This window comes from Talpa europaea, assembly GCF_964194135.1.
Source record: "Talpa europaea genome assembly, chromosome: 9".
Lineage (NCBI taxonomy): Eukaryota > Metazoa > Chordata > Mammalia > Eulipotyphla > Talpidae > Talpa > Talpa europaea.
The window spans coordinates 114043679-114056772 of NC_140076.1; the positions used below are offsets into that span (position 1 = coordinate 114043679).

At 51.1% G+C, this 13094-nt stretch overlaps 1 protein-coding gene across 1 annotated transcript; it reads right to left on the reverse strand.

The window, feature by feature from the left end:
* Positions 1-1787: 1787 nt before the first annotated feature.
* Positions 1788-10045, reverse strand: PRKAB2 (protein kinase AMP-activated non-catalytic subunit beta 2; the record flags this gene model as incomplete). The annotated part of the gene is made up of 7 exons (XM_084242109.1): positions 1788-1865; positions 3835-3903; positions 4536-4669; positions 5483-5603; positions 5838-5931; positions 6736-6902; positions 9896-10045. 7 exons carry the CDS (start codon positions 10043-10045, stop codon positions 1788-1790), a joined length of 813 nt encoding a protein of 270 aa, XP_084098235.1.
* Positions 10046-13094: the final 3049 nt, after the last annotated feature.

The following is a 13094-nucleotide window of genomic DNA, read 5'->3' on the forward strand; positions in this document are numbered from 1 at the left end:
AACTGAAGACAACGCAGATCCTGAGAGCTGGTTATATACAGTAGGGTTTGGCCTGGGTTTCGAGAACGGCCCACCATTCCAGACAAGGGCTGGGACCACGAAAGGTTCTCAACAAAAGCCTTTCGTAGAAGGAGGTGGCCTTGAGTGGCTAAAGCAGTATTTACTCTTAGCAATTAGCTGCCAGAGCACTTAGGCATCTGCATTCCCAACCAGAGCCCCCACGCCCTATCGCCTCACCCTGGGGTCTAGGCCTGCACACCCGGAGCCCACACTGTTGCCAGCTGTGCACGGGGAAGCCAGGAGGTAGCTAAACTGACCTGTGGGTGCCCTTTCAGTGTGGCAGGACTCATCTTAGCAGTCAGGGAGTCTCTCAAGCATCAAGTTTGGTCTCCTTCAGTGCTGAATGTTTGACTTGCATTTATCTGTAATGGAAGAGCCACAGATACTTGGAGAAAAATGTTTAACTGTGAACCCCAAGAGTGGTTTGAATAGTTGTTACTTTTCAGTCCAAATCTTTGACCCCACCTCATCATCAAACCCACTTTAACAGTAGAGGCAGAAGAACAAAATGATCTTGTTAGCATTTAGTGCAGGGAAGCTACACTTTTTGAGTTGGGAAAACCAGGGGTACCTTCTTGCTTGGCCTCATGGACCCCAAGCCGAGGACCCTGTGAAGTGCACTGAAAGCGCCCAAGTGAATCTGTCTAGATGAGCACAGGGTTGGCCGTATATATATAGAAGGCTGTGGAGGGCCAGACTAGAGAAAACCGTGAGGTTCCCCTATGCTGTCTCTCAGGACCAATGAAAAGGCATTTTTCAACTAAAGAAAAATATAGGCACATAAAAATCTTCCAAGGAGGGACGCTTTTCCTGGCTCCATCCCATCTTTAAAGCTGTCCACCCTGATTGCAAAGTCAGAAGGAGGGTGAGCAAGATGGGAGGACCCACGGCCAGTACAGCCGGCGCCATGGCCCCAAATTGAAACAAGAACAAAGATCATCTGCCTTTTGTGTAATGCATAATGCGGAGCCATGTTTTCTTTAGCGAAAGCTGAAACAAGTGGTAATAAAAAGTGGCCTGGGCCTGAGCCAGAAAGAGGAGTCTTTTTGGCAGCCCTGGGCTCTCAGGTCTCCCACGGCCTTTGAAAGGGGTCACTTACCCGGAGGTTTGTGTGAGAGAGCGGTCAAGTATGGGATCTGAAGGGTACCAAAGCAAGAATGTGAAGTGAGAGGGACTAGGGTTCTTGGGGGGCATCTGGTATGGTATAAAAAACAGAGACTGTGCCACATATTCTGGGGAAACAGCAAACCCATGCAGGAGAGCTGCCCCTGCAAGGAGGCAGCAGTGAGTGGGCAGCAGCCTGGCACCAGCCCGCCCCGGGGCAGCCACAGCAGCTACGTCAGACTCTCCTCCCAACCACGGTCCTGAGCGTGTGCTGCTTGCTCATCTGAGGGAGTGAAGTTTCCTATCGTGGTTCTTCCTGCACTCCCCAAACAGGTCCTGGTGAGTCCCCAAAGGCAGACGATACATCAAGCTAGGACACTTCCATTAACTTTCTTCTCATATGAATATATATATAGATATATATAATTTTTTCTTAAAATAAATTCCATGAACTCAAAGCTCTCATCTGCAATCAAATGTAAAAGCAGAGCATCCTACTCAGAGGCTCTGAAACACACGTATCAGCCTCAAAGCAAATCAGCGTCCAGTCTCAGGTAAGACTGGTCCAGTCCAGAAAGGCTAGGGAGAAGCTTCTCCTGAATCCCGGAGGCGGCAGGGTCCCCTCAGATGGGCTTATACAGCAGAGTAGTGACATACTTCTTTTTGTAGCGATGGGTTGCGCTAAGCACCATCACGCTGTCCTGCAAGGGAAAGAAACAGGCAGCTCACTGGCTAGTTCAGGTGTGGGCAGCTCTTCCCAACAGTCAGGCCGTCACAGTCGCTCACTTTTAAGAGGGTTGGTTTTGGTGTCAAATCTTTAGTCCAATCAATCCTGACTCCTACTGTTACTCTATTTGTGGCCTTGAGTAATCTACTTAATGTCTCTAAGTCTTTTTCACTTATCATTACACCCACCATTAAGGTGACTGTGATGATTACCTGAGAATTTCTGGCACAGTACTTAACACTCACGAGGTGCCTTACAAGGTAATTGCTCTCTCCCTCACATCAAATTCTAATACTGGACTTAAAACCAGCAAAGAAAAAAGAAGTCCTGGCATCCATTTCTAGAAGGAAGAGTAAATGCAATGAGAGGAAAGAAAATGATCCTTTTGTAGAGCCATTTCCAGGCCCTGAAACAGGTCTAATTTCTGCTGAATACCAGGGATGAATGTAAAAAGTCCTCTGAACAAGAGGGGATTCAGGACTCCCCTTCTATCCTTCAACCAAGTGGATCCCAAACTCTACCCTGGAAAGACACTCAATCCAGTAGATCAATTTCAAACAGCCACAACTCTCTGAGAGAACCAGAAATGGTTCTGGTTGACTATGCCGAATCACCCTAATCAAGACCTTGACCTGGGTCAGAACCAGTATGAACATCTCCCCTGTTAACAGACCATGGTGATCACAGGAGGAGTCGGCAGCCCTGAGGACATCCATTTCTAGCCAAGGAACAATTAGAGGGGGGGAAATGCCATCAAGTAAATCCAATTAAGAAACCAGTGCATCTTTCTACCTCCCCCATATTGTGTCACCCACAATGAATGCCTCTCGGGTTAACGTTCTGTGACCAGGGCATGCTGATCGTCGCCTAAATATGATAGAAGCAAGGCAGGTAAAAAATTCAGTTCCAGGGACGGTTTGGTAGAAATGGAGAGAGTGAGAGAAAGGCCTACTCGAAAGATCTGGCACGGTGGTTACGAGGGAGGCACATGGAGTGAGGACAGGAGGGCTGGATCTCAGCCCTCTCTCTGGTACTTACTGGCAATTGGACTTTCTCTGAGCCTTAGTTTCTTTATCTATAAAACAGGAGTTAAAAATAATACTTACCTCACACAGTTATTATAAAAAATTCAATCACATATATTTTAAAAGCACCACATAACCTGGATCGGTGACTTCCCTAATTCGGTTGCACATCTGAGAAATACAAGCAGCTGAAGAAAAATTATGGGGCCCTTCCTAGGTGTACTTACTCAGAATCCCTGGGGATGGAGCCTCTGACTCTATTTCCACAAGCTTGCCTACGTGATTCTGATGATGACCAGTCTAGTTTGGTAACGTCAAAGCTATAGAAAACTTTGTTCCAGTAGCCAAACCACAGCGGACAAGGCAGAATGGACATTTTCAATATGGACTCTAACACAGCAGAGAAACCAAGGACTCTAAGATTAGTTTGAGGGGACAGGACACATCTGGTCACATTTCTCCCTTACCTGCTATACAGGAGAGATGCAACCGCTTGGATATAGAGGACCCAGGCATCTAAAAGTAGCTCCCATTCACTTTTTAAAAAGTGGCAGCCTGAATACCACATTCAAGTATTTTCCGAACTGGCAGCTAACCTTGCTGCTTCTGCAAATCCCACTGTTCTGAACTGAAAATGTAAGTAAGTAGGTGGTACAAAGGTTACAGCTACCCAAAAAAAACCCAGGAAGCAAGAGAATCCTTTCAATCACAGGGCAATTCAGCTAGGCAGAACACAGCTATAGAGACAAAACAAAAATAACAAAATACCCACTGGTTAAAGAGTTCCTTATCTAACATGATCATTACTGCTCGCTTCAGTTTCAGGGAAGCAGCAGCCCAAAAGCAGCCACTGGGGAACACTTGTTACCCTGCCCTCCCATTTTGGGGAGCTCTGAGAGTGCAAGGCCCGCCACTTACCTTGATGGACAATGCATAGAGATGGTTCAGCATAACATGATTGGGCTCGGGGAGCAAGGCTGGGTCACACTAAGAGAAAAAAAAAAAATCACTAAATGGGGTTAAATGCATAAACTTAAGTCAGTTTACCCTTCCTCGCTCTTTGGAACTCCAAGAAACCAGGACATGTCTTTTGAATGCATGCACCCTAGAAACTAGCCATTCATTCCCACTACAGAAAATTAGGAAAATTCTGAGTTCAGGGCAAACACCCTAAGCCTCAACATCTATTAAAATTTTCTATAAAAGAGCTGAGACAAAAAGCTTGCCCCCCCCCCAAAAAAAAAATAAAGGAGATCGTGTAACAAGCAAAACTAATCTTAGTGGGAATCAAGTCAGTTGACTAGGGATATAAATTTTATTGAAAAAACCCCCTAATACTTCTTTGTATAATAACAAGTACTCCTCCTCTTGTGTGGTAATAAAGATCTAGCAATCCACAGCTCTGGGCCTGATTTCGTTAGGGCCAGGTGACAACTAATGAATTTGGTAATAGCACCTTCAAAAGGCCCAACTCAGTCCCCCCAAAAGAAATCTATAATATAATTGATATGTGTATGATTTATACTCAACACATTTTGGGAATAATCCCAGCCTCTCTGACTATTACACGTGGGCCCCAGTGGTCCCCAGATGCCCGGGGATACTCTGAGGATACTCACAGAAATATTGGTGTCCTTGTTAAGAATAACCTGGAGAAGGTGAGGAGGAAGGATGGGTGGGGATTTGAATCTCTCCTCAGATCGAAACACATACATTTCTTGCCCATATGGCCCTGGGGGAGAGCTGGAAAGGTCTGGAAGATATTTGCCCAAATATAAATTGAAGAATTAGTAAAAATGCGTGGAAAACACGTGCTCACTGGGAATCCAGTGTACAGCTCTTGACACAGCCACAGGCTTTCCTGTAAAGTAACAAAATGGCAGGAGAGTGGCTTAGCACATCATTCTTCCGGTGCTATAGTGAAGGCAAGTGTCCATAATGGGGGGTGGGGGGAACAAAAGAACACAGGTCTTTCCTCTACCAGTTTTTTTGTTTTGTTGAACCAAAAACTTACAAAATTTCAGTTAATATACTTATAAAAGGGGTCTTATTACCCCTCCTTTTCTGCAAGGACAGCCACCTTAGGCGCCTATAGAACTGCTGGATGGCACCTGAGCTAGCCACCTGGACAGTGAAGCAGAGACGGCCAAACAGAGCACATGTGGCTTCTGATGGGTGGCAGCACCCAAGGGCAATGAAAACGTGAAGTGTTACTGAAAGCAGTTTTGCAGACCACAGGCCCTAGCCGCCACTGCTCATGAGCGAAAACAAGATAAAATCAGAGTGTCCTATAGAGAGCAAAGGCAGACACTAATCTGTGTCTGTGTGTGCTAGGTTATGATGTGAAGCAAATGTCTTACTGTATGTAGATCCTGGTTAAAATGTTTAAAAACCAAATACACTAGATTGAGATGTTCTTTTGTCTCAGAAACATCTACGTGATTCAGAAGACTCCTGAGAAGAAAATGAAAAAAAAGAAAAAGAAACCCAAAAAACTACCACTCTTGGGAAGGTATACATATTATAAGAAAAACACACCAAGAACGAACAAATACTACAAAATTACCTCGGCAGGATGTCTCCGAACTTTCCATAGAATCTAGCTTTAAAGCATCAAACACCTCAAAATCGGATTTCTTGACATGGATCAAGTTGTTAATTGTGCCAAGTTGACTGGTTACCACAGGCTGAAACAGTGAATGGAAAATATTCAGGAATCCCCATTTCAAATTGATCTCTTCCATCCAACTGTGCTCCTTCTACAAATAACCATACTTGGCAACTCCATCTTTTACCAAGAGAAATCCTCCCATGTGGGCGAGCGGGGTGCCCACCAGTCCTGACAGCAATGATGTCTGACACCAGGGGGAACAGCCAGAGGGAGACTAAGTGCATGGTTCCCTCGGAGAACAAGGTCTTACCTCAGATGGGTCATGAACCCACTGTCCATCCACAAAGAACTTGTACTGGTGCTCTCCCTCAGGGAGGTCCAGGATGGCGACAAAGTCATTATGGCTACAGAAGGAAATGGAAAGTTTAACAGGCCAAGTTCCCATCCAAAGACAGATGCAAATGTAAAAACCACGAGGCATTCTGAGTATCACACCCCTTATCTACCACGGGCCTATGTCACTGCCTCCCAGAAGGAAAAAATAACTTCTAAACCCAGTCTCCTTTTCTGTAGACCTTGGGTACATACTTGCTAGGCTTTCTCAATAACTTTAAGCCTTAGCAATATCTGGGAAAGAATAAAAAAAGATGTTAATACCCAAGTGGTTCACCTGAACACAACTATTTTGCTTGGACAGGACAGACGTCTGGAAATGTAACAGCAGCAGGTAGGTTCAGATAAAGAAGCTCTTGGGGTGCCCTTTCAATTCTGTGAGTATTATCTGGAAAATTACCTACATACAAAAGGGTCATCTGATTATCAGTTACCTAATTCATGCTGCTCTGCAATCAACAATTAACATTACTACCCAGACCCTCCCGGCTTCACTACAGAAGTCAGAGGAGCTGGACTCAGCAGCTACAGAAGACTGTTCAGAAGCAAAGGAAGAACTGTTGTTGACCTAATCCTAAAGAGATGTACTCACAGAGTGGGTACACTAAGTCGCTCCGAGGCCATACTCTAAGTGGTAAAACATCTCTGACTCACAATGACGTTAAAAAAATCACAGATACAGTCATTAGTCACAGGAAATACTGTAGAGAGAGTCCTTAGCAAGTGGAGTAGTGCAGCTCAGTCTCTATTCTGAGAAAGGAAATTGGGTCTCTATTCCCAAACCCTGCAGATGCAACCAAGACACTTGTCTTCACCTCTTAATCAGCGGAATCTTGGTGCTCCAATTGTTGAAGGACCCAGAGATGAAGACCTCCTTGCCTCCTTCAGACCAGCGGATAACAGTGGGTCGGGCCTGCTGTGCGGGCTTTACGGAGTCCTCCAGATCCTGCTGCCATGATACAAACTCTTTGTCCCCAGGGAGCTGTAAGAAGCATTAGGTCGTCCCTAAATTGTGACCCAGAAATTTTTGAAGGTCACTCTCCTGCCTAGGGCAAAGAGGAATAGGAGACTTTCTCTAAGGATTAGCAAGCCCTAAAATTAGCAACCAAATCAGCTATTAAACTATAGGAAAAAAATCATCTAGGACCAAAATGGTCAAATGGCTTATGACCAAGGGCTGCCCATATTACAGCCTCACTTCCAGGTCTGCATCACCACTCACCCTTTCAGAGCCTCAGGATCTGCCTTAAGGGGAAAAAAAAGCTCATTCCCTGTTGCAGAGTAACTCAGTCAGGCAATTACGATATGCTTCCGAGTGCCTCTTAATGGAAAAAAGATGAAAACAAAGCATGGTATGTAAAAAAATGTTGGCCATGTGTTTTTCACATGCAAATATGATCAATATTAGCTCTCATTGATCAGTTTTAAGGGAAGTTAGGTACTGGAATTCATAAGCAGTTGATAAGCTCTATCTTAGTTAATAGTTTGCAAAGAACATTCAAAATATATAAATCAGATCGTTGCTTTCTTAAAGTATGAGGTTATGGAATCTTACTTGCTCATACGTGCCAGCTTTATATTAATTATTTCTGGAGCAGGGATGAAATTCTGGATCCTCAAAGAGCATCAGATAAAAAGGTTTCCTCTAACAAAAATAATTCCATCAAATTAGGTCTGTAGGATTCTGAAAAAAAATTGACTCCTTAATTTCTTTTCATTATCATCCTCTAGCAGTTGGCAAACTCTAGTCAGTGAGCCAAATGCTTTATAAATAATGGCTAGCCAGTGGGCAGATGTTTTTATATAAAAAAAAAAGTTTATTGGAAAACAGCCACACTCATTTATTTATGAATTATCTACAGCTGCTTTCCAGCTACAGTGACAGTAATGAGTGGTTGTAACAGTGACTCTTGTCTAAAAAGTCTAAAATATTTACTATCTGGCCTTTCACAGAAAAAGTGCTGATTCCCTTTATATTTATTTAGATTGGCTTAACTGACTTTGGTAAAGAGGTAGATAAGTCTGTGCAGTATGTGTTTTTTTTAAAAGGACTACCTATTTATTGGGTTTTATGTTCAAAATAATTGAGACAGTCTACTTTCCAATGTCTCAATGTTTCTTAAAACTACACTATGAGAACTGAAAGGATTCATGTCATGTAAGGAAGCAGCATAAGAGAAAACCTCGATCTCCATATTCTTACAGCAATGCACTATTGCCTGCCTTGCTGCATTAGAATTACAGAAATTTTATATGTGCCTAAGAATAACCCTCAGATTCTGATTCACATAGGGCCTGGGAATCTATTTTTAAAAAGCTTCCCAGATAATAATACTGTGATTATGTTAAAGTAAACAAAGAAAAACATTCCTCTTTAGATATTTACAGACAGAGTAATATTTGCTACATACAGGATTTGCTTCAAAAGAAAGGTAGGAGAGTGGACTGGGACATGGATGATAGAAAATTTGTTCACAATTTCACCACTGTTTAAACTGGGTGATGCACACACACACGCACATGAGTTCATCACACTGTTTTGGACCATATAGAACAGTGCAAGTTTTCCAGAAAATGTTTCAGCAAATCTCAGGTGATTCTAGTGTACAAATTGGATTGAGAACCACCGAACTAGTCCACTGAAGCAGCAATCAAAGCAATGCAGGCCCTGCTACCACTGTTTTGCCTGTTACTTTATGATTTAGGATTTTTGGTTTAGAATTTGAAAGCTACAAACTATTAATATGCCCAGCTTTGGAAGAAAGCCCTTCCATGTATGACGTGGCATTTCTGTGCTAGGCATGAGTGCAGCCGACTAGCAGAAAGATTGTTTACTCCAAGTGAAATGGTCAGCAAAACCCTCGGGAAAAGGCAAAACAATTAGGACTGTAGTTAGAAAAAAATATTTAAGTACAGCACTGAGGGCAGAAAAGTAGACTGAGAACGGTAACATTTTAGATTTGCAGGAGACCTTAGGAATGATCTGAAGCAATTTTATTTCACAAATGACAACATGAGGCAAGGGAATGATCCAAAATAGGCTCCATTTCAGGTAGAGTAACCTGGCTTTATTCAGGATGCTAACTGCCAGAGTCACCACCTGACACATTCCCGGCACTTAAATCCCGAGTAATCAACACAGGAAAGGGATAAAATACGCGGAGGCAGTTCACCCCGAGAAAGCTCTGCAGAAGTGGGATGGCTGGTGGGCGGTCACCCCAGACGACGAGGAATTCCTAAGTGTTTACCCTCTCGGTGCGGAGTCGAGACCATAAACAACCGACCAAACAGCATGTGCTGCCAACTGGGAGATCACCTCCAAGGGACGCGGGACAAGAAGCACACCCCGATCTCTCCGTCCCCGGATTTTCTGTCTCACCCCAGCTGGCTCCCAGGCGGAGTTCGCGGGGTAACCCCGACAGCTCGCGGCGAGCAGACGCGGGGCCCGGCCGTCCGCCGCGTCCCGGCCTCGGGGCGCCCGCGCCCGGGAGCCGCACCCCGCACCCCACAGCCCCCGCGGCGCCGGAGCGCGGGGTGCGAGCCGAGCCGCCCGCCAAGGGCGTCCTTCGCGGGCCCCGGGACCGGGTGAAGTGCCCGCGAGCGAGCGGGGCGAGGAGCCGCTCCCGGCGGCCGTCGGGACGGGGCCCGCGAGGAGCCGGCGCCGGGTCGCGACTCCGCCCCGCACCCGCCAAAGTGCCTCCCGGGGCTCCGCCCGGCGTGCCCTGGAGGGGCGCCCGCCCGGTGGGGGGCCCAGGGGTGGGGAGCGGGGGGGTCTATTGTGCTCCCCGTAAACGAGAACCGGCGCCCGCCCCGTCCTGCGTTGAGGCGGCGCCGCAGGGGGCGGCGCAGCCCCCCCCGCCCCCCGAAAAATCCCTTTAATTAAAGCCGTAGCCCGGACCGGCGAGGGGAGGGGAGCCGGGGACGGGGCGTCCTGGCGCGGCGGGCGGCAGCTCGCGCGGGGGCCGGGGACCCTACCTTGGCGTCGGGCAGGCTGAAGACGCCGGGGTCGTCCGTGCTCCCCACCATGATCTTGTGCTCCTTGCCGGGGCCGGCGCCGCCGGGGCCCTCGCCGCGGGCCGCCTTGTGGCGCTCCCCGGCCGCGCGCTCGCTGGTGGTGTTCCCCATGGCGGCGGCGGGACGCGGGCCCCTGCGGCGGGAAGCACGGGGCGGGGACACCGCGGCGCGTCAGGGGCGCCCCGGCCCCGCCCCCGCGCCGCAGACGCAGGCCGGGGAAGCCCGTCCCGGGGACGCCCGCCCGGGCGCCCCAACCCCGCCCCGCCCCGCCCCGCCCCGCCCGCCCGGGGGCGCCGCGGACCCCGGCGGCCCGCAGCCGGGGCGCCCGCCCTGGGGGGCTGCCCCGCACCCCGCGCCCGCGCCGGGGCGCCCCCGCCCCCGTCACCTGCCGCGACGCGCTCCCGCTCCCCCGGCCGGGCGCCGGGGCTGCCCCGCGGACGAGCCGCCGATGAAGTTGCTGAGCTCGAGGCCGCGCCGGGGCGGCGAGCCCGGCCGCTCCTAAAATGGCCACGAGACCCGCGGCGCGGCCGCCCAGCGCGCCTTCCCTGCGGCCGCCCGCCCGCCCGCCCGCCGCCGGCCGCTCTAGCCGCCGCGCTCGATGGTGGCAGCGCGCGGCGGGGCCGGGAGGGGGCGCCCGGCCCCAGGCAGCCGCGCCGGCGCCCCGCGGGCCCCCGGCAGCCCCGCGACCCCCCAGTCAGCCCGGGGACCCCCAGTCGGCTCCGCGGCCCCCCAGTCAGCCCCGCGGGCCCCCGGCCGCCCCGCGACCCCCCAGTCAGCCCGGGGACCCCCAGTCGGCCCCGCGACTCCCCGGTCGGCTCCGCGACTCCCCAGTCAGCCCCGCGGCCCCCCAGTCAGTCCCGCGGCCCCCCAGTCAGCCCGGGGACCCCCAGTCGGCTCCGCGGCCCCCCAGTCAGCCCCGGGGACCCCCAGTCGGCCCCGCGACTCCCCAGTCGGCCCCGCGGTCCCCCGGCCGCCCCGCGGCCCCCCAGTCAGCCCGGGGACCCCCAGTCGGCTCCGCGGCCCTCCAGTCAGCCCCGGGGGCCCCCAGTCGGCCCCGCGACTCCCCAGTCAGCCCCGCGGTCCCCCAGTCAGCCCCGGGGCCCCCTGTCGGGCGATTCCCCGGTCGGCTCCGCGACTCCCCAGTCAGCCCCGCGGCCCCCCAGTCAGTCCTGCGGCCCCCCAGTCAGCCCGGGGACCCCCAGTCGGCTCCGCGGCCCCCCAGTCAGCCCCGGGGACCCCCAGTCGGCCCCGCGACTCCCCAGTCGGCCCCGCGGCCCCCCAGTCAGCCCGGGGACCCCCAGTCGGCTCCGCGGCCCCCCAGTCAGCCCCGGGGGCCCCCAGTCGGCCCCGCGACTCCCCAGTCGGCCCCGCGGTCCCCCGGCCGCCCCGCGGCCCCCCAGTCAGCCCGGGGACCCCCAGTCGGCTCCGCGGCCCTCCAGTCAGCCCCGGGGGCCCCCGGTCGGCTCCGCGACTCCCCAGTCGGCCCCGCGGCCCCCCAGTCGGTCCCGGGGCCCCCGAGTCAGCCCCGGGGCCCCCCAGTCAGCCTCGCGGGCCGGGCCGCCGGGGTCGACGCAGCGGGGTGCGCCCGGCGAGGGCATGGTCCCCACCAACGCCTGGAGCAGCCCCCCAGGCCTCAGGTTCGCCGGGACGCTTCGGGGAGGGGTCTCGTGAGGGCGCAGCGGGGCTCCTGCGGGCGCGGGGGCGCGACTGCCACGCCTCACGGTTGATGGGGACCTTGACCGCCCGCGGAGGGGCCCCCCGCTGCCGCCCCCCTCGTCCGCGCTGCTCCCCGCTGGGAAGTCGCCCTCTGGCCTGTGCTGGGGCGAGGAGTTACGCGAGGGTTTCCCGGGGGGAGACGGTCCGCTCTGCCCGCTGCGACTGCCGGGCGCTGCAGGTTCGGTTCCCGCGCCGGGGCTGGCGCAGAGTGCTTCAGCCTCGCCGTGTGCGCCCCTTTCAGCGGGGGCCTGTGTCCCCCTGAATACCTCCATGCTTGCTTTTGGGGACTGCCTTCCTCTGGCGCCTTAAAGGCCCTTTCTGGCACTACAGGAACGAAGGCATTGTCTTGTGTCATACAGCTGGGAAAACGGTGAAAATGTTAACATAATTGCAAAAGCACTATAATAAATCAGTGAACATGAGCACCCGTGCATCAGTGAGTAGGGCTTCGCAGCTTAAGTTGTTTTAAGTTCCGTTTCCCACTCACATCTTACTTTTAGCTTGGCTTAGACGTTTACTGATGATTTTTTGTGACCTTGCAGATTACAAATCGAATGGCAGAGTCAGTAGATTTAGAATTACACACTTTTTATTTAAAGAGGAAACTGGGGCACTTATTACTGATAACTAAGATAGTGTTATCAAGACTGTCAATTCAGCAGACGCCCATGCTAAGAGGAAAATTTATATGTTAAAAGAAGGAAATGAAAAAGAAGCAAGCAAGCTTCCATTTACTTTTGGACTAGAGTAATCTGTAGATTAGAAGATATTAGGTCCATTTTAAGAGATGATAACCCCCAGTATCTCAGGATTACAGAAGGAAAAAAGGCCTAAGTAGTAATATCAATTCTTAGGTCTCAAATTCTCACAGGCCTTTTCATAAACAAATTAGGTTAAACGGTAGGCAGTTGTCCAAATAGTTATATTATTCGGGGAAACTTGTGCTTATATTTCTGGCATTCTTACATGTATTTATATTGGCAAAGATCATTTTTAATGTTGGTCTTTCAGTTGGTCAAGTTTTTTTTTTTTTTTAAGATTTATTTATTTATGCATATAAGAACTGGGGTGTAGGAGAGAGGTGGGGGGTTGAGAGGATTCACCAGACAGTGTGGGGAGTAGAACTGGCAGATATATTGAAATCCACTGCTGAGGGGAGCAGCGGGCGAGGCAGGAGAGGTCTGCTGTGCCACGTGGGTCAATCAGCTCCTTGGCCAGCCAGGGCTCAAACTCATGCTGCAGTGGCTGATGACAGCTTGATAGCGCTGCCTTTAACCCCTGTGCCACCAGGGAGGCCCAAATTTATCTTTTTGTTAAGTATTAGGCAGCAATCCTAATTGTAGCTGTTGCACAACAGCTATTTATGAACATGATCCTGGCTGGTACATTCAGTACCTTTCTTCATGAAATTCAGGGTGCCTGAAAGCTAACAGTTATCTTCTCT